We start from the raw sequence: 22,168 nt of genomic DNA, 5'->3' as shown, positions 1-22,168 counted from the left end.
AGAGCCTCAGGACCGCCGCCAAGCCCAGGTCCCAGCAGCCGCGGCTCGGCCCGCCCCCTCCGCCGCGCGCTCATTAACCAGAGTAGCTGGACCAGCCCCTCACGGAGCATGCGCGTCGCAGAGCTGGCCGAGGCGCCGGCTGGGCGCGGGGGCCTTCTCTCGGGAGTGCACGTCTCCTGGGCGCTCTCTGCGAGCCAGTTTCGGAAACACTCCCTAGCTCCCTGACTGCGTTTTACACACTCTTTCCCGCGACAATCCTGACTCGATGCCATTCCTCAAGCGCCAGAACTCCAGTCGTGGGAAGCAATATAGGGAGTTAGAAAGAAAGTGGTTTTCAGGCTGGAAACGATGTTTAATGTATTTGTGTTCTACGTGGCTCTTCTGTATATGTAACTATTTCATAGCGTAGTGTTGAGGGGACTGAAGAAGGTGAGGAGTGGAAAGTCCTTGGCGCATAGTAGGGCCAAAAAAGGCAGAGGGCATTGTTAATCAAGCTTGAATTTAAAAGTCCTTCACTTGCACGAGCCCTCATGTGTTCACAGAAATTTCATACCGTTTTGGTAAAACTGTCCATATTTTTGCATTGTTTTCTTAATGGTGTTTCCAAATTGTGGCGGTGTGGAGGTGTCAGGTCCCACAAAACCTGGATCCGCCCTTGGGGCCAGCCCTACTCACTAGCAACCCCAAAAAGATCCCCAGACCTTAACCCCTCCTGAATTGACGACTCTGGAAACTTTATCGTTAGCATAAATTTTATCCCACTAAAGATGCTGAGCACATACATGAATTACAATAGACTGTTGCAGCCACCATCCCGGAGGAAGGGAAAGGAAGAACAAGGTACAAAAAAACAGTGTGCCACGATTCAAAATCGGTTCAAAATCAGTAGCAGAGCAGTTAAAACAAGCATCATTTTGTCATTTTGGCAAAATCATAATGGCAGAGTTGGAAAACTTAGATCATTTTTCTAATCCAAGTATCCACTGAATCCAGAACCTTTTCAAATAGATAAGTAACAAGGATATGTGGTACAGCAAGGAAATATAGCTATTGTTTTGTAATAAGTTCAAGAAGAGCAAAATATATTTAAAAATATTGAATTGTTGTTGTACACCTGAAACTACTGTAAATAAGAAATACTTCCTTTAAAAAGAATGGCCACATCCACATTCCCATGTAATTAGGATAAAAGGTAGAATGGTGAAATGCTTGTATTTCTCCAAAGAATCTTTCCATAAGTGAGGGCAAAGACCTTGGCTAATTTAGACCTCTTTACTTTTCTCTCTTTTCTTGAACTCCAGCTATAAACTGCTAGGCTGTCCCGCTATTAGACTGGGGTTGTATTTTCTTATAGGAAAGTGAAGATGGGAAGTTTCATTCTTGGCTAAGGAGATTAGGAGCCTTCTCTGAGTCAAATCAGGTCTCAAGACACATTTTGTTCAACCAGAACTGTATTTACCTTTTTAAACCTGATGTTAATATCTTAAAATTTCATGTAAAAAAATCTGGATTTCCAGCTTCTCTTGACAAAGATCTGGCAATACTGGGCCCTGATGCGCCCTGCAAGGGAATGATCAGTAGGCACGGGGTAGTGGCTGCCTCTTTAGAAAAGTATGCCATCCCATTTGAAGCTGGCTAGGCAATGGCACCCCACTCCAGTACTCTTGCCTGGAAAATCACATGGATGGAGGAGCCTGGTAAACTGCAGTCCATGGGGTCGCTAAGAGTCAGACATGACTGAGCGACTTCACTTTCACTTTAATGCACTGGAGAAGGAAATGGCAACCCACTCCAGTGTTCTTGCCTGGAGAATCCCAGGGACGGGGGAGCCTGGTGGGCTGTCGTCTATGGGGTCACACAGAGTCGGACACGACTGAAGCGACTTAGCAGCAGCAGCAGCAGCAGCAGCCTCCCCACCTGGCACTCTTCACCCTTTTATGTAACCTGCCTAGTCTCTACAAGCATCTGAGCTATGATCTCTGGGCTAGACAAACAGAAATGTGATCCACATGCATGTGGAAAATAATCCAAGAATGACATTAGTAAGAAGTTACCCAACCAAATGGGCCATCCAGGAAAACATGTTGGATCCATACCCTATACTGTACACTAGGCTAACTCCCAGATGTGTCAAATATTTAAATATAAAAAATAAAACCATAAAGTAATCTGCTTATAATTTCAGAGTACAAAGACCTTACTACTATGACATAAAATGTAGCTTGGTAAGTTCTAGTTTTGAAAATGTATACCAAAGGAAAACATAAGTAAAGCTAAAAGGCAAACGACAAACTGAAAAAAATATTTACAACTTATTTCCTACAGTTAATCTCCCTAATATCTAAAGGAGTTCCTATAAATTTATAAGACTAAAATGTAATAATAAAAAAACATTAAGGATATGAAAAGGAATATAAAATGTCTCAAACTTATTAAAGATGGGCAACTTTCTCATATTACAAAAAATGCAAATTTAAATTATGTTATCATTTTTTACCTATTCAGTACACTTCAGTTCAGTCGCTCAGTCGTGTCCGACTCTTTGCGACCCCATGAATCACAGCACGCCAGGCCTCCCTCTCCATCACCAGCTCCCGGAGTTCACTCAAACTCACGTCCATCAAGTCAGTGATGCTATCCAGCCATCTCATCCTCTGTCGTCCTCTTCTCCTCCTGCCCCCAATCCCTCCCAGCATCAGAGTCTTTTCCAATGAGTCAACTCTTCGCTTGAGGTGGTCAAAGTACTGGAGTTTCAGCTTTAGCATCGGTCCTTCCAATGAACACCCAGGACTGATTTCCTTTAGAATGGACTGGTTGGATCTTCTTGCAGTCCAAGGGACTCTCAAGAGTCTTCTCAAACACCACAGTTGAAAAGCATCAATTCTTTGACGCTCAGCTTTCTTCACAGTCCAACTCTCACATCCATACATGACCACAGGAAAAACCATAGCCTTGACTAGATGGACCTTTGTTGGCAAAGTAATGTCTCTGCTTTTGAATATGCTATCTAGGTTGGTCATAACTTTCCTTCCAAGGAGTAAGCGTCTCTTAATTTCATGGCTGCAATCACCATCTGCAGTGATTTTGGAGCCCCAAATAATAAAGTCTGACACTGTTTCCACTGTTTCCCCATCTATTGGAATAGCACAAATCAGAAAGTTTGATTATATACTGTGTTGGTGAGAATATGGGGAAATGTGTATTCTGATACATTGTTGGTGAGACTGGTAACTGGTCAGTCTCCATCAGAGGCAATGTGACAATATCTTAACTGCAAAGCACAAACCCTTCAGTTCAGTTCAATCACTCAGTTGTGTCTGATTCTTTGTGACCCCATGGACTTCAGCACGCGAGGCTTCCATGTCCATCACCAACTCCCGGAGCCCTCTCAAACTCATGCCCATTGAGTCAGTGATGCCATCCAACCATCTCATCCTCTGTCGTCCCCTTCTCCTCCCACCTTCAATCTTTCCCAGAATCAGGGTCTTTTCAAATGAGTCAGTTCTTCGCATCAGGTGGCCAAAGTGTTGGAGTTTTAGTTTCAGCATCAGTCCTTCCAATGAATATTCAGGATTGATCTCCTTTAGGACTGACTGGCTTGATTTCATTGCTGTCCCAGGGACTCTCAAGAGTCTCCTCCAACACCACAGTTCAAAAGCATCAATTCTTTGGCACTCAGCTTTCTTGATAGTCCAACTCTCACATCTATACATGACTACTAGAAAAACCATAGCTTTGACTAGACAGACATTTGTTGACAAAGTAATATCTCTGCTTTTTAATATGCTGTCTAGGTTGGTCATAACTTTTCTTCCAAGGAGCAAGTGTCTTTTAATTTTATGGCTGTGGTCACCATCTGCAGTGATTTTGGAGCCTCAAAAAATAAAGTCACTCACTGTTTCCATTGTTTCCCCATCTATTTGCCATGAAGTGATGGGATCAGGTGCCATGATCTTCGTTTTCTGAATGTTGAGCTTTAAGCCAACTTTTTCACTCTCCTCTTTCACTTTCATCAAGATACTCTTTAGTAGTTCTTCGCTTTTTGCCATAAGGGTGGTGTCATCTGCATATCTGAGGTTAGTGACATTTCTCCCGGCAGTCTTGACTCCAGCTTGTGCTTCATCCAGCCTAGCATTTCACATGATGTACTCTGCATAGAAGTTAAATAAACAGGGTGACAATATACAGCCTTGATGTACTCCTTTCCCGATTTGGAACCAGTCTGTTGTTCCATGTCCAGTTCTAACTGTTGCTTCCTGACCTGCATACAGATTTCTCAGGAGACAGGTAAGGTGGTCTAGTATTCTCATCTCTTTCAGAATTTTCCACAGTTTGTTGTGATCCACACAGTCAAAGGCTTTGGCATAGTCAATAAAGCAAAAGTAGATTTTTTTCTGGAACTCTTTTTTTTTTTTCCAATAATCCAACGGATGTTGACAATTTGATCTCTGGTTCCTCTGCCTTTTCTAAATCCAGCTTGAATATCTGGAAGTTCACAGTTCATGTACTGTTGAAGCCTGGCTTGGAGAATTTTGAGCATTATTTTGCTAGCATGTGGGATGAGTGCAATAGTTTGAACATTCTTTGGCATTGCCTTTCTTTGGGACTGGAATGAAAACTGACCTTTTCCAGTCCTATGGCCACTACTGAGTTTCCTAGATTTCCTGGCATATTGAGTGCAGCACTTTCACAGCATCATCTTTTAGGATTTGAAATAGCTCAACTGGAATTCCATCACCTTCACTAGCTTTGTTCGTAGTGATGCTTCCTAAGGCCCACTTGACTTGGCATTCTAAGATGTCTGGCTCTAGGTGAGTGATCACACCACTGTGGTTATCTGGGTCATGAAGATCTTTTTTGTATAGTTCTTCTGTGTATTCTTGCCACCTCTTCTTAATATCTTCTGCTTCTGTTAGGTCCGTACCATTTCTGTCCTTTATTATGCCCATCTTTGCATGAAATGTTCCTTTGGTATCTCTAATTTTCTTGAAGAGATCTCTAGTCCTTCCCATTCTATTGATTCCCTCTATTTCTTTGCATTGATTGCTGAAGGCTTTTTTTTTTAATCTCTCCTTGCTATTTTTTGGAAATCTGCATTCAAATGGGTATATCTTTCCTTTTCTCCTTTGCCTTTAGCTTCTCTTCTTCTCTCAGCTATTTGTAAGGCTTCCTCAAAGAAACATTTTGCCTTTTTGCATTTCTTTTTCTTGGAGATGGTCTTGATCACTGCCTCCTGTACAATGTCATGAACCTCCATCCACAGTTCTTCAGGCACTCTATCAGATCTAATCCCTTGAATCTATTTGTCACTCCCACTGTATAATCATAAGGGATTTGAATTAGGTCATACCTGAATGATCTAGTGGTTTTCCCTAGTTTCTTCAATTTAAGTCTGAATTTGGCAATAAGGAGTTCATGGTCTGAGCCACAGTCAGCTGCCGGTCTTGTTTTTGCTGACTGCATAGAGCTTCTCCATCTTTGGCTGCAAAAAATATAATCAATCTGATTTTGGTATTGACTATCTGGTGATGTCCATGTGTAGAGTCTTCTCTTGTGTTGTTGGAAGAGGGTGTTTGCTATGACCAGTGCGTTCTCTTGACAACACACTGTTCTGTTCTGTTAGCCTTTGACCTGCTTCGTTTTGTACTCCAAGGCCAAATTTGCCTGTTACTTCGGGTATCTCTTGACTTCCTACTTTTGCATTCCAGTTGCCTGTAATGAAGAGGACATCTCTTTTGGGTGTTAGTTCTAGAAGGTCTTGTAGGTCTTCATAGAACCGTTCAACTTCAGCCTTTTCAGCATTACTGGTCAGGGCATAGACTGGGATTGCTGTGATACTGAATGGTTTGCCTTGGAAACAAACAGAGATCATTCTGTCGTTTTTGAGATTGCAAACCCTTGGACCTAATAAATTCTAGGATTATGTCCTATAGGTATGTGAAAGTCATATGTGAAATGACTTTGCACAAGATTATTTATTCCAGTACTGTTTGTTACAGCAAAACAAGGAAAAACACAGTAGAAATAAACAATTCAAATAATTATCAGTAGGAATGAGAGGCTGGTTCAACAAATAATAAATCAGAGAATGGAACCTATAAAGTCATTTAAAAATACTTGGCCACTGTGTTCAAGCCACTTGAACATTCTCCAAGAAACGCTGTAAAGTGAAAAGAGCAGGGTGTATATAATACAGTATACAGAATACACTACCACTTGTATTTTAAAAATGGAGACAATGTTTTATTATATATATTTCTGAAAGGCTGCACAAGATTTTGACAATTTTCATTGCCTCAGGGGTGAGAACTGGGTCGCTAGAGAGGGAGACTTTCCACTGTGTACCTTTTTATGACTTGAATTTTCAACTACATGAATGTTGTACTCATTCAAAACATTAATTAAAAGCTGCTTTCTTTAAATGAAAAATTCCAACCTCACTAGAAATACCTTCTTCAAGTGTTAAAAAAATATAAGTTTTAAATACACTAATACCATGAGAGGGAGAACCTGTGGATATGTAACAAAAACTTTATCATAAACGTGAGTTAAAATTAATATACTATCATAATAACTTGATAGTAATTTTATTTGGTTTCAGAATTTACTTTATGTAAAAATTTTTAATAGTTAATTTACAATATCATGTAAGTTTCAGCTGTGCAACATAGCAATTCAGTTATACACACACGTGTGTGTGTGTGTATATATATTCTTTTCAGATCCTTTCCCCTTATAGTTTATTACATAATATTGAGTATAGCTGCTTATGCTATACAGTAGGTCTTTGTAGGTTATCTATCTGATACATAGTACTATGTATATGTTAATCGCAGTCTTCTAATTTATCACTAGCTTCACTCCTCCTTTCCCCTTTAGTAACCATAAGTTTGTTTTCTGTGTCTGTCTGTTTCCACTTTGGAAATAAGTTCTTTGTGTCTTTTCCCCCCTTTTGTATTCCACATAAAAGTGATATGGTATTTGCCTTTCTGTCTGACTTGGTTCACTTAGTGTGATAATCTCTAGGTCCATCCGTGTTGCTACAAATGGTATTAGTTCATTCTTTCTTTATAGCTGAGTAATATTCCATCGTGTATATATACCACGTCTTCTTTATCCATCCTTCTGTTGACAGGCATTTAGGTTGCTTCCATGTCTTGGCTATTGTAAATAGCGTTGCAATGAACACTGGGATGCATGTAATTTTTCAAGTTATGTTGTTTTTGTTTTTTTTATATATGGCCAGGAGTAGGATTTCTGGGCCATATGGTAGCTCTATTTTTAATTTTTTAAGGAACCATACTGTTCTCCATAGTGGCTGCACCAATTTACATCCTCCCCAACAGTGTAGGAGAGCTCCTATTTCTCTATACCATTTCCAAAATTTATTATTTGCAGACTTTTTGATGATGGCCATTCTAGCAGCTGTGAGGTGACACCTCATTGTAATTTTATTTGTCTTTCTAGAATGTAGAATGGTTTTAAGGTGATAACTTGAATGACCCAGTCATTTGACAACTCAAATTTTAACATCTTAAATTTTAAAAGGCAGTAAAAATTTTACCACTAATATTCTCTCACTGAAAAACATTTTCAAGAAGGGCTTACTCAACATTTCTCCCATTTACTCTCTTCTACTTCTTCAATTTATTTAAAGCTACAAGAGCTGCCAGTCAGTAGCAAACCAAAACTATGCCACAAGAAATAATAAATGTAGTTGTCACTCACTTTCATGGTCCATTGCTGTAGCTAACTCTGGTCTTCTTACAGTCCACCTGCTGGAAAGAAGTTGGAGCAGGCACTCAAGACAGATCATTTGCCCTATAACCATTATGACAGTCTCATGACCAGAACCTCAATCCCCTGTAAGAGACAGCATACCAAAAATGTCTTCCCAAGAGGAATGATAATTTTGTATAAAATTCCAAGATGATTTATTTATTGCCCCCCTCCCCATGGAGAAAGCACTATAATGTTCCCTGGGACTCTGTGTATGAAGATGATACTGGTGTCAGCTAGATATTGCCACCACTACCAAATGGAAAGCCATTTTTGTACACAACTGAAGCAACTTAGCACAGCACAGCATGGTAGGAAAGTGCTCCACTTTTTACCCAAAATACAAACTACTCTACCTCATTTTTATATTATACACAAGTACAAGCTTTTTTTTTAATTGACTGCTATCTAAATCCTACAATAGTTCTGTTTCAAACATAAAGTTTATATGAATCAGAAATTTTTTTAAAAAAATCTTTATTTCTCCATGTCCTGTATCACATTCACCACCATTCAGTACCCATGTTAAATGGATGATGCACTAAAGGTTATCTTCAGTATTAGATAAACACAAACCACTGGACCCCTAGAAAATGTTATTGAGGGATCTCTATCATTAAAACAGAAAAAAAAAAAAAAAACAGGGGAAAAAGTGAACACAGTCCCCCACTACCACAAATTATGCAGCCAAGTTTCCCACATTTGGGGAAACTGCAAGGATCAGCATATCCAGTGTAAAACAGATGAGCTGCACACTGGAAAAACCACCTTCGTGTAGGTATCTCCCCTGCCAGGCAAATATTGAATCAAGAGTTTTTATGAAACTAAAAATTATGTTCACAAAACCAAGGCTCATAAAATATTTTTAATATTAATATACATTTCTTCTGTCTTAGAAATACAAAAAACTTAAATATTATAGCATTATTCCACAATAAGACTCTATTGACAAATACAAAATGTTTTACAACTAGAATAATCTACACATTCAAAACACTTTCAATAATTTTTTCACAATTTTTTGGAGGCATAGTAAAAATCCAAATGGAATGAGCATTGCTTTAAATAGGATAGTTATTTTTATAATTTCAGTCTTTCACAGCTTAGTGTATATACAATCTTACTGTCAATAAAATAGAGAACTGAATATTTTCCATCTCCAAATAGTCTTGTAATGAAACAGAAAATACCCTGTGTGTTACATTTCTTGGAGGAACCAGTTTTTATAAAGAATCATTAGGGCTTGTTTCCTCTGTGAATACTTTCCAACTGCTTTCAGTATGTATGCTCATTCCAAGTGTCAAATAACTACCTAATCAATTTACCTGGATGTGCTATTCTGGAACATGAGCTGACGATGTGTAGCCTTTCAAATTAATTAATGAGGTAGCTCAATCGATGTAATCATTGGCTTGAAGTGAAAAGGAAGAAAATAAATAAGTTTTCCTATTTACCAAAATGCTCATTTTTCTAACTCATCCATCACACAGTTTTAGAGATGAGTGGAAAGAAAAAATTAAGACTAGAAGATTAATCCGGAGAGAGTATATGTGAGGGAATGGATGAAAATGTCTCACCTAATTGGTGGTTCTGTAATAAAACATTCCTCATATTCTACTACATTTCCATTTATATTTCTGTTTTCTAACATTCTGAACTATAAGAATCATTTCAATAGATACCACACACATATAATATATAGTACACAGTAGACAATATGGCACTGGGCAACAATTTAAAATACTCTTGAAATACACATGATTGTAAGGCACTTTTGCGGTTTACAAAAGTGAATGCCTCAAAATTAGGTATTTCCTCAAAATGAAGAAATATCCTCATAAAGGTTTATAGGATTCCAGAAAAGTCAAGTAGGCATGAATCATTAGTGATCTGGGTCAACATTTGAGAACCTTGGTGTAACTGAAGACTAGAGATATAAGAGGTAAATACCATTTTAAATTACAAAGTTCTGTATGTCAGTGTCAAGATTCTAAGTTCTTCTGTTTTTTTGACCACAGAAGACTGAAGAATAAACAAAACACCCATAGAGGACTGTTGTTAAGATTTACGGATGACCCAAGATTAACTGGGTCAATTGTAAGAAACTGAGAAGAATAAATACTTTGAATTTCTTTTGCAAAGTTATTTTTTACAAACACAGATTAGATAGAATCTTACTCAAATTACTTCAAAATGTGAAATTTCATGTATTTTTAATCAATAATTTAAAATTCCCAATTACTGTAGCTCTAAATAATGTGAGCTTTTTTTTTTTATGACTCTTTGAAATTAAAAGGAAGTTTTCAATCTACAATATATTTTCTTGTCAAGGCAAGACAAAAGAAACTTAGATATTATAAAACTAAAAAGTTAAGGGAATAATCACTTTTCATGCTACAGTTCCCAGAAATTCCAAAAAAGCCAAATCTCATGAGGACAGATCATTAGCAAAGTCAGAAGGAAAGATACAACTGTACCTTTTTAAAGAGCACAGACTTTAAAAATATATTATTTCTATGTTACCTAATTTTAAAAATTCAGTGGTTATTTAAATGGTATACCTAAAAATGACATTTTAAACCAGTTTTCTTAAAGAATGCGGTTAGTAAATTCTTGTTGCTGAACATGGAGATCACAATGCATACCTAGTTCCTTTCATTATTTACAATTTAAATCTTTGTTGCACTTCATCTGCAATCATTCCAGAAATCGCAAGGGAAGAAGTGGCAGCAGGGGAAGGTGCATTCCTCACATGAAGAATGCGATTTCCAATATCCCCAACGCCTCCATCAAACACAAAATCTTCTATGAGATTCCCATCCCTATCCAGGGCTTGGGCTCTTACTCCAGCGGGGCCTCTGCAAAAGCAAGAGTGGCAGTCATCTGACTAGGAGAGATAGGACACTTCACATATGTGTCAGTGGTTTCAAAGTATTCTTAAAGCAATAAAGTCTTTCCTCTTTTAAGTGTACAATTATGTGAAAACCAAACTGGTTTGTAATTAGCCAAAGGCTGTCAGTTGTAGCCTGTCAAACATTCATCCTTAGCCTAAAATACAGAAATGGGTTCTTTACAAAAGTAGCAGATAAACCCATACTTCGAGTAGATGTATTTTTATTTGAATTTACAAAATGAATTTATTATAAAATCAGTCATTAGAATATAAGGCTCTTCTGATTGATACAAAGCAAAGAAAGCAAGAATTATATGTGTCAGCTACATTCCTACAGCTGCTACAGACTTCCATGTATTTTTGTATTTTGTTTTGGTTGAATACTATTAAAATTTATGCAGAAAAATATTTGCAAATGGCAGCAAATTCTTGTTTTGTAGTTTGTTTTTATTTTTAACAGTTTAGCCTTTAATATCAGGATAACCTTCAATCAAAGAGAAATGACCTGGAGAAGGAAATGGCAACCCACTCCAGCATTCTTGCCTGTAAAATCCCATAGACAGAGGAGCCTAGCAGGCTACAGTCCATGGAGTCGAAAGAGTCGGACAAGATTTGGCAATTAAACCTTGCGTTGCCTTACCTTGCCTAGTACAGTAAGATCCCTTAATACTAAAAGTTCTGCGTTATAACACTTGCATTTACAAATTAGATTTTTTTTTCTTTTTAGTTTTAAAAAAAGTTACAGATAAAACCTGAATAAAATATTTTTGGAGTCCAAAAGTACCTCCACTGAAACCATGTAAGAAAACCCAGTTGAAAACAGGTGCCTTTTATATACCATCAAGACTCAAGAAATCAGGCAACAATATTAAACAATTTTGAATGATGCTGGGCCAATGCAGATAAGCACATGAGGAAGATACAAAGAACAATATGAGAGTACTACCCTCTAAGACCTCAGACTAACTAAGGAAAGATCATGATAATAATAGCTTTTTTTGTTTTTTTTACCAAGTGTTTGTTTAATCCATGCTAGGAATTCTCTCATTTAATCCTCACAGCTCTAAGAAGCTGATATAGTTTATATTTAACAGCAAAGAAAATAGAGAGATTAAGTAACTTGCCTGAAGTTACACAGCTAAAAAGTTCATTTGTAAAGAGATAAGTAAGAATTACAACAATGAAGGTGAAAAATTCTATAATAAAAGTAAGTAATTTGTAATACTGAAGCCCTCAAGGAATCTGGACAGGAGATTTCTGAGCTGTAAAGATTTCCAGGTAAGAATCAGATACATCACTATAACCCAAAAAGACAGAATGGGATGGAAGCTGAATTTTCTTAGGGTAAGGATTATTGGCCAGGGTATGGTCCATTTAAGGTACATTCTGTGTTTATAAATTCTCTCAACTCATCAAAACAGCATCTCTCCTCTCGCTTTTCTTGGATAATACTCCTGTTGCTGTTGTGAGCATCTCTATGAGTTTTCCTGTCCCTCTCCTTTTATCTCACAGAAGGCCAAATGAGGGGGCACACAGTGGCATGACCAGCTACTGATGTTGAGTGTTCAAAAAACTTTCCTCTCCAAGAAAGTTTAGTTAGTATATTCTCCTTACTCCTTCTAAGCAAAGAGAAGTTAATGCAAATTAACTAGTTAAAATGTGTCTATACTTATTTATTCCTCTTACAAACACCAACTATTTTATCAACATCCCCTACATTCCTGCCCAAGTATTCAAAACCTATAATCCAAACTGTAAAAAACAATATACAAGATTAGGTTTTTCTAAGGAACTAAATTTAGGTTGAACTAAAGTAGCTATTTCATATGAAATGTTTAAATTATCAAATTCTTCATGTGTTCATGTTTCCTATTTAGCACTTAATGAAACTCCAGGGTTTTTCTTTGCATGATTCCATATAGGCATTCCCCCTTATCTTGAGGTGAACACTATAACTTGAAGTTTTAGGTAAAATAAACCATAAACACCTTCAGGGCCAGAACTGAATCTTGCACCACACTCCTATTTCTGCCCTGGTGTCTAGATTTGTGTACATAAGAGTATTCAACAGAGGCTTCCCAGGGGGTGCAAAGACTCTATCTGCCAATTCAGGAGACACAGGTTCAATCCCCAGGTTGGGAAGATACCCTGGGGGAGGAAATGGCAATCCACTCCAGTATGCTTGCCTGGAAAATCCCATGAACAGAGGAGCCTGGTGGGCCATAGTCCATGGGGTCACAAAGAGTTGGACATGACTGAGCATACATGCGACTACTCTCTAGAAAATTTTAATTGTTTAATTTTTCATTCTATTTTAATAGCTAAAGGAACAAATGATTCAGCAAATATTTGCAAATTTAGCCATATTTAACTGTTTAATGTTATTTCTATCAACATATTTTGCCCTATTTGTAACTAAATTTAATAGGAATGCAAGCCTTAGACCCTTTAATATGTGAAGAAACAACAGGTGAATATGTAACTAATGGCATTCATTCTTCTGAGAAGTGTTGTATTTATTGCTTTATTATTCTGTGTCAGGCATAATCCTGTGGGCTAGAAAACAGCTATGACAGGCTACCACTGACATCTTTGTTGCTTAGTTGCTAAGTTGTGTCAGACTGTTTTGCAACCCCATGGATGATAGCCCGCCAGGCTCTTCTGTCCATGGGATCTCCCAGGCAAGAATTCTGGAGTGGGTGACCATTTCCTTCTCCAGGAGATCTTCCTGACCCAGGGATTGAACCCATGTCTCCTGCATTAAGAGGCTGATTCTCTACCACTGAGCCACCAGGGAAGCCCACTAACATTTTTGGCCAGTTTAGTATTTTATAAAACTTACCATGGGATCTACTGTTAACCTAAAAATAGAAGTTCACATGAGCATATTTAAATTGGGAGTGGTGATACAGGGCAAGTCAACCATTCCATCTTAATTTCCAAACTTGATGGAAGGGTATAGGCTATTTTTATTATTAATATTCAACCAAACTGGACTGCAACAAAAGGACATGTAAATGTTTTGTGAGGACTTGAATAACATGAGTACTCTGTAACGAGAGTGAAGGAGTTCTATGAATCCATTAAATAAAGTGTTTCATGTTTTTTTTGTTTCTAGTTGTTGGTTATCCATTTTGAATACAGCAGTGTGTACATGACCTTCCCAAACTCCCTAACCATCCCTCCCCCACTCTCCAGCAACCATAAGTTCATTTTCTAATTTGCACATGATGCATTTTTAGCTTGCAACACTGTTCTCCCAATTTTTTAGATTTACCTTCCAATTAACTGATTTTCTCTTACAGGCAGTCTAACCAGCTGTCTAACTTAATCATTTGAGTTTTAAAATTTAAGAACTACATTTTTCATTCCTAGAAATTCTGATTACGTGGTTTCTAAATTTGCCTAGGGTATTTTTTATATTATTATTCTTTTTCTAGTTTACTTCATTTGCTTTTTAAATTCACTGGCATATACTTACTTTATGGTTTCTAATATTACTATTACCCTAAAGGGTTAGGGGTCTAATTCTAGTATTTATTCTATCTGCTTACTCTCACTACGGTGCTTTGTAACTTTTGCTAGTGAGTTCCTATTCAGCAGGATTTTATCTGGAGGAATAGTGTGGGGGTTGGGTTGAAGTTATGTCCTTATACAGAAGGTTTTATATTTGTTTTTATTGGTAAAAATAAATATACTTTTATTTGCTTTTATCAGTACAAATAAATATACTGATATATATATAATATAAATAAAATGAACAGCATAATGAACTCCCATTTTATCAGAAGCTCCACATATTACCATTCTGGGAACACCCTTTTTTTTTTAATGGAAAATGTTAAACATGTACAAAAGTAAAATGAAGAGTATAATGAACTCCCATGTATGTATTACCCAGTTTTGATAACCAACACACAGCCAATTTTGTTTCATCTGTACCCCACTCTTTGTCTACCCTTCTCCACTGGATTATTTTAAAGCAAACCCTAGATTGCATATCATCCTGCTTCAATGTATATTTCTCTTAAAAGGATTCCTAATAGTAAGACAAAACTACTAATTGCTTCTTCATGAAAGTAAAAGAGGAGAGTGAAAAGTTGGCTTAAAACTCAACATTCAGAAAACTAAGATCATGGCATCTGGTCCCATCACTTCATGGTAAATAGATGGGGAAACAATGGAAACAGTGACAGACTTTATATTCTTGGGCTCCAAAATCACTGCAGATGGTGACCATAGCCATGAAATTAAAAGATGCTTGCTCCTTGGAAGAAAAGCTATGACCAACCTAAATAGCATATTAAAAAGCAGAGACATTACTTTGCCAACAAAGGTCTGTCTAGTCAAAGCTATGGTTTTTCCAGTGGTCATGTATGGATGTGAGAGTTAGATTGTGAAGAAAGCTGAGCACCGAAGAACTGATGCTTTTGAATTGTGGTGTTGGATAAGACTCTTGAGAGTCCCTTGGACAGCAAGGAGATCCAACCAGTCCATCCTAAAGGAGATCAGTCCTGAGTATTCATTGGAAGGACTGATGCTGAAGCTGAAACTCCAATACTTTGGCCACCTGATGCAAAGAACCAACTCCTTTGAAAAGACCCTGATGCTGGGCAAGATTGAAGGCAGGAAGAGAAGGGGACGACAGAGGATGAGATGGTTGGATGGCATCACCGACTCAATGGACATGAGTTTGAGTAGGCTCCAGGAGTTGGTGACAGACAGGGAGGCCTGGTGTGCTGTAGCCCATGGGGTCGCAAAGAGTAGGACACGACGGAGCGACTGAACTGAACTGAACTGAACATATATGGATGTGAGAGTTGGACTATAAAGACAGCTGAGCACCAAAGAATTGATGCTTTTGAACTGTGGTGTTGGAGAAGACTCTTGAGAGTCCCACGGACTGCAAGGAGATCCAACCAGTCAGTCCTGAATATTCATTGGAAGGACTGATGCTGAAGCCGAAACTCCAATACTTCGGCCACCTGATAGGAAGAACTGACTCATTTGAAAAGACCCTGATGCTGGGAAAGATTGAAAGCGGGAGGAGAAGGGGATGACAGAGGATGAGATGAATGGATGGCATCACTGACAAGATGGACATGAGTTTGAGAAAGCTCTGGCAGTTGGTAATGGACAGGGAAGCATGGCATGCTGCAGTCCATGGGGTCACAAAGAGTCGGACATGTCTGAGTGACTGAACTGAACTGAACTAACTGCTTGCTATCAACAATATTCAGTTTGTGGTCAAATAACCCTGATTTTCATTCACTCTAGTCTGTTTAAAGTGAGAGAGTGAGAGGGAAAAGTATTAATTTGAAGCAGGATACAAACTAGACTGGATCTACACTTAGCTTACATTTCCTAGATCAAAATGGTGGTACAAATTGAAACTCCAAGTGTTTGTGAGTGCAGGCCCAGGATTCTAGATTTTTACAGATTTTTTTTCTAGACTTCCTTCTCACTGAGAGTATAGCCCTTCCAGAGTCCCTGGCTTTACAAAGCGGTCTCAGTTCCAACTTTTCACCTTTTATGGACCCAAGGCTTTCTTTACACCACTTGAAAGGCAATTAAAATACAAGTCCCTAATGTATCTTGATTTGGGTGGTGGATACGAGTTTATATAATTCCAAAGTTCATTGAGCACTTAAGATCTGCATATTTTATTGTAAGTAAATCACATATCAATTAGAAATGAAACTCAAGTTATATGACATCAAAATCAGAAAATGCTCCCTATCCTTCCAGGTCAGCATCAGCATTCCTTTTAGTTCTTAGGTTTTCAATTTCCTTTGTTTTCATCTCTGGGATGCCCTTATTTCCTTGTACTCTCAGCAATAAGTATTTCAAAGGGTTTTTTATTATATTTTCTCCAGACTCTCTTAGGTGTTTTGTAATTTGAATTTTGTAATGATATGGCTGGATGGCATCACTGACTCGATGGACATGGGTCTGGGTGAACTCCGGGAGTTGGTGATGGACAGGGAGGCCTGGCGTGCTGCGATTCGTGGGGTCACAAAGAGTCGGAAACCACTGAGCGACTGAACTGAACTGAACTGAATGTGAAGGCTACCACATTCTCTAGACTAGTGCTCAATCGGGAGATTTTGCCCCCTAGAGGACACCTGGCAACGTCTGGAGACATTTCGGTTGTCATACCAGGGAAGTACAGCTGGCATCTAGTAGGTAGAGGCCCGGGATGCTGCTAAACATCCTACAATGAATTGGACAGTCCCCCCACAGTAAAGAGTTATTTGGCCCAAAAGTCAATGGTACCAAGAATGAGAAACCATTTTTTGCAAAAGAGTCTGATCACTTTTATTACAGAATTTCTGGGTTTTACCCTTGCATTTCACAATGATATTGTATAATCTTTAGCTATCACTTATGATGAAAACATCTTGCCTGAAAATTTATTTGCCTGAAAAATACCTACCAAGAAGGTATTTTCAAAATGAAGCATGGAAAAAAGAGGGGATCTTGGCAAATATGTTTTCATGTTCTATGTCCTTACAACGCTGCTGCTGCTACTGCTAAGTCGCTTCAGTCGTGTCAGACTCTGTGTGACCCCACAGATGGCAGCCCACCAGGCTCCCACGCCCCTGGGATTCTCCAGGCAAGAACACTGGAGTAGGTCGCCATTTCCTTCTCCAATGCATGAAAATGAAAGTGAAAGTGAAGTCGCTCAGTTGTGTCTGACTCTTCGAGACCCCATGGACTGCAGCCTACCAGGCTCCTCCATCCATGGGATTTTCCAGGCAAGAGTACTGGAGTGGGGTGCCATTGCCTTCTACCTTACAACGCTAACACATACAAACTAGTTAGGTTACCATGTCAAAATTAATCACAGAACAAATTAAAGGGCTTTACAGCTTAAATTAGGAATCTTAGAGATCACCATTTAATAATGAGAAGTTTGTATACCTAATGCATATATTTGGCAGGCTATCACTTTATATTCCAGTCTAATGTTCACCAGCAAGTTACTGCCCATGATGCTCTGGCTAGGCAATGAGAGGTCAAGCTGTATCCCCTTTGGAGGCTAGTGCAACTAAAGGACACCATCTTGAGCTAAAAATCCCACTAGAAGTGCTGCTTTGGTTCTTTTTTACTATCCGGAACTGCCTAATATGCTTCCACTCCAATATTAATGATAGAACATTTATGGTGTCACACGGGTTTCAAGACATGCAGGACTTGGGCTTCAAAACGTGGGAAAGCCTAATTATATCATTTATTATGATGATGATTATTATTTAAGATTCTAAGCATGTTAACAGGTGTGGAGAATAACGTAATGAGCACCAATTTTTTAATCAAACAGCTTAAGAAATAAAGCATTATAGATATGATAGGAGCGCCCTGTCAAACTCTCTGGATCCCATTCTCTTGTTTCCCTAGAGTTAACTTTTCTCTTCAATTAGGTATTTATCACTCCCAGGTTTGTTTTTATTTTTACATGTGAAATCCATATACAATATGGTATAAACATATAAATGGGATCAAACATATCTTCTACGATTTTCTTTTCACTAATTTCTTGCATTTCATAGCTACAGGAATCAAATGGAATTGCTGACTATGTTCAGCCTCTCTTTCTCCAGAGAGAAACTCTCATGGGACTGAGTTGAACTCGTCCCCACATGCACCAGCCTACACTGCTGTGTGCTTTCTACTGCATGCTAACGAGACTTGTAACTGAAATCCACACCCTTCCTCCCAGAGACAAGAGTATTCACCAAAACTCACAAGCTCCAAGTTCAGTTCTACTATATGAAATCCACTGGTCTAAAGAGTTTTCCTCAGACTTCTACAAAAGTGTGGTAATCAAATCTAGGTAGTGAATTCATTCCAACTATTTATGTATAGAATTCACGACACCCATCTGTTGTATTTTCCAAGGAATATTAACAGGAGTAAAAGACACTTGATTTGACCCATCTATTTTCAGATACAAAACATAACAAGACTGCTAAAAAAGACCACTGAAAACATAAAAGCCTTCATTTATAGGTGAGTGAAACAACATAAAGCCTAGATATTGTTATCCCTTTCATTTCAGAAGGTGAGTGGAGGGGTGAGAAAGATAAGAGTAAAAACATTAGCTTGGTTTAATAGTTCTAAGCATTCAAAGAGGCTGGTCTAGGAATGACACATAAGTCAGATTTAGACCAGGACGCTACCCTGAGGGAGACAGCTGACGTGATCATTGCTCTCCTCCTAGATACAGAGCCGAGCTGCTGACATTTTACACCAGGCGAGTCCCACAGCTGTTACTGAGGAGACAGACATGGTGCTCTAGAGATTCATGGAGGGATCGGTTCAGGGAAGAGGGAGCCTCAAAGACCATGGTTGATTACGCCTAACAAATGGCCAGTTCAGGAAAAAAGGTGAGCACCCTAAAAATACCACCACAAAGGAAACAGGCTTATGTGGTATTTAGGACAAAGTATAGATTAAGTCCAGAAAACCTTTTCTCTTTAAGAGAATAAAAAAATTTTAAATAGTCCTTCCTTTGCCCCACACCCCTGAAGCAAGGACTTAAACTGATTGCTACCATACTATTTCCCACTCCTGTTCTGCAAATAATCCTTGAGTGCAACAGGACCCAAGAAACAGCAAAATAAGTAGATAGGAAGCAAGGTAAGACAGCAGGTATGAGTTATGTTTCTAAAAGGTTTTAAGAATCAATTAAAGTGTAATGTTTTAATATGCTTATTACCTAATTAGGTAACATGCTGATCAATGATCTTGCACAGAACTGAAGTCAGAAGGCTTTGGAATCACAAGTGGCCAGGGAGATTAAAAAACTTTCAGGTGAGATGTTATATTATGAGTGATAGCTAGACACAAGGGTGAAGATGGCATCGTAATATAACTGCAATGGAGAGTTCAGCTTAGTGCTGGTCTCTCTAGACAATCATAAACGGACCTAGTTCTAGCACTAAGGGGACTGATGCGGCAACACCCAAACTGCAAGGGGAATGAGCAACTTGTTAAGAAAGAGAGATCACGCAAAAATTCAGGGCACACACTAACTGCATGGGTGCTTAGAATCACGAAGTCAGACCCACCTCCCAAGTTCACAGAGGTCATGAATGCATTTACAATCCTTATAGCTTTTCCTTACCTAAGTACATCACTGATAGTAATTTCAGGGATAAACTTTTGAAGGTGCTTCACTGTTGCACTGAGAAAACATGCTTTGTACATTTCATTAACTCCATAGGAGAAATTCTGGAATACCAGTTTAATCAAGCCACTGAAAGCAAAGAAAATAAAATCTTTATGAGAAAGAATTCCTTATTACTGTAAAACATCTCTACAACTATTAGATTCAGGTGGGGGGAAGTGGTGGGGAGGAGGGTAGAACCACAGAAATCTAGGCGAAGTCCAAAACACCACATATTAAAAAGAAAATCAACTTTTGGCCTACGTTAAAAGGAAACTTCATCGAAGGAATACCTTCCAAATTCCAGAAGTAAACACCTTTCAAATTCAAATTCCCAGGGGGTGCTGGTTTCAAAACTAGGGTTCTATAAAGCCTGCCAAAACCAGGGCTTTCTAATGCAATGTTACTTGCTCTTAAAACACACCTAAAAGGCATTTACAGATTTTTTAATTTGGGTATTAAAAGTGTGGGACATTTACCCTACTTCTATTGAGTCAGCCAGAGGTCAGATACGCTAGTAGTGATTCTCAAGTGAGAATCTGGGGAGCCTGTGCTCATATGTATTTTTACAAGCACACAGCTGGGAAGCCCCACCCTAAACTGGTTTCAGAATCTGTGCAGGGTGAAATGCAAGTAGAGCTCTGAAAGCTTTCTAGTGATTTTGATGATGTGAAACCCTCTAGAGAGCAGCACCGCTAAAAGGATAAAATACTTCAGTGAGTTATTTCTTACCATAGTAAATGATCTGCACTTCATATCAATGTAGCAGTATTGCTAATTTTCCAGAAAAGGAAACAACCTTGCTTATCAGCAGTTTCTCCAGAGGTTTTCAAAATCATGGTGACTAGCCTGAAATGATCTTATCAAAGTAAACCATCTACTGATTTTGAGAGAAACTTTCTTTTTTTCAAACTCAACTAAAGGTTAGCAAAACAAGGTTTGGATTCTCAGATGGGGGATCACTCTTGGCTCTTTTTTCACCAAGACATCACCCTGGCTCATCAGAGTTTTCTTGAAGTAGTTAAAATGTTATGCTTATTTCACAAACCTCTTAATTCAGATTAATTTTTTTTAAAAAACCAATATACCAATCACAAATATGAAGATTTATCCAAATAAACCTAATATCAAGAAAGAAAAAATTTCCCATATTAAAAGTATAAGCACGTAAAATCACTTTTTAAGGAAATGCAGTTACCTCTTGATGATTATATCCATAATATCTCTGGCACTGAAGTCAAAGGGTCTGTAGCCCTCTCGTTTAAAGGCAAGAATTGCATTGGGCCCTAGCCAAATACTGCCATCCATCCTTGGTGTGAAGTGAACTCCTAGGAAAGGAAATCGGCTATCGGGGACCTACAGATTTAACAGAGCAAACAGAGCCCCATTTCATACTGCATTTTATTATACACACAAACATTGAACTGGTAATAGAAAACACCTTCTTCTCACGCATTTACTTGTGATCTGTGCTCAGATAATACTTTTCTACGTACATGCTTCTGCCTAGAAATGCCACAAAGGAAACCTGATGCCATGACAATGAGGCACACTGTCCCATCTATTCCTCTTTCTGGGTAAAGAAAAAAACTGTCCTACTTTAGGTTACTCCCCACTCCTACCGTCCCCAACTAGGAATCTACACAGCTGACAAGTAAAATCAGAGCTGCCAGGAAAAAACCCACCTTCATAACACAGGCTTTTGTCAAGTGGGAATGTAACAGGTTGGAAAAGATGATGGAAGTCTTGGCAAGGTCAAAAACACTGAATAGCTGAATACTCGTAGTTCAACCCAGTAGGTCCAGACAGAAGAATGAGCTTTTCATTTAAATGCCTATGTCTTCTACACCATGAAACTACAGAGTGGCCACATCCCCTTTCTTGCACTTATAGATAAGTGAACTAAGAAAGAAGGTTGGCATCTGGGCTTGTTAAAAGGAAAAGTTCTCTTAGGAATACTCTTTCCAGACAGAGGTGGGAGAATCAGGTTCTTTCCTCACTGTTCTTCCTGTGGTACACTCAAGCTTTCCAGGACTTGTGAGCAAGTACTGTCAATTTAGGGCTTCCCTTGTGGCTCAGCTGGTAAAGAATCTGCCTGCAATGTAGGAGACCTGGATTCGATCCCTAGGTTGGAAAGATCACCTGGAGAAGGGAAAGGCTACCCACTCCAGTATTCTGGCCTGGAGAAATTCCATGGACTGTATGGGTAGCCACAATATCAAAACAAAGATGTAGGGATTTAACCCAGAGAAACAGGTGGAATGCTTGAACTAAAAAGCCCTTTAAAATAGCTCTTGTGTCTAACTCTGGGAAAAGTTTTTGTT

General features: G+C 38.5%; 1 protein-coding gene and 1 non-coding gene across 8 annotated transcripts in view; both read right to left on the bottom strand.

Annotated features, from left to right (window-relative positions):
- Window positions 1-8,420: 8,420 nt before the first annotated feature.
- Window positions 8,421-8,581, bottom strand: LOC147364636 (U1 spliceosomal RNA). The gene has a single exon (XR_015135605.1). It is a non-coding gene; the product is annotated as a U1 spliceosomal RNA (small nuclear RNA).
- A 44-nt stretch (window positions 8,582-8,625) lies between these two features.
- L2HGDH (L-2-hydroxyglutarate dehydrogenase) overlaps window positions 8,626-22,168 on the bottom strand; it is a 53,149-nt gene continuing 39,606 nt past the window's right edge. For 5 of the 7 annotated variants that reach the window (XR_015134782.1, XM_086321596.1, XM_086321599.1 and 2 more), the window contains 3 exons: window positions 21,043-21,200; window positions 19,803-19,934; window positions 8,626-10,637 (listed from right to left, as the gene is read on the bottom strand). Coding sequence is in view for 5 of the 7 variants with exons in the window: in XM_086321596.1 (XP_086177722.1) it covers window positions 10,442-10,637; window positions 19,803-19,934; window positions 21,043-21,200 (486 nt within the window). In the remaining 2 variants the exon portion in view is untranslated. The remainder of the gene's footprint in view (window positions 10,638-19,802; window positions 19,935-21,042; window positions 21,201-22,168) is intronic. The other 2 variants (XR_015134781.1, XM_086321598.1) reach the window with 2 other exon arrangements.

This window comes from Bos grunniens, chromosome 10 (genome assembly GCF_055505025.1).
Source record: "Bos grunniens cultivar Pamir isolate PY7600 chromosome 10, Bosgru_T2T1.0, whole genome shotgun sequence".
Taxonomy (NCBI): domain Eukaryota; kingdom Metazoa; phylum Chordata; class Mammalia; order Artiodactyla; family Bovidae; genus Bos; species Bos grunniens.
Note: the sequence above shows the minus strand (reverse complement) of the source record. Positions and strands in the feature narration are given on the sequence as shown.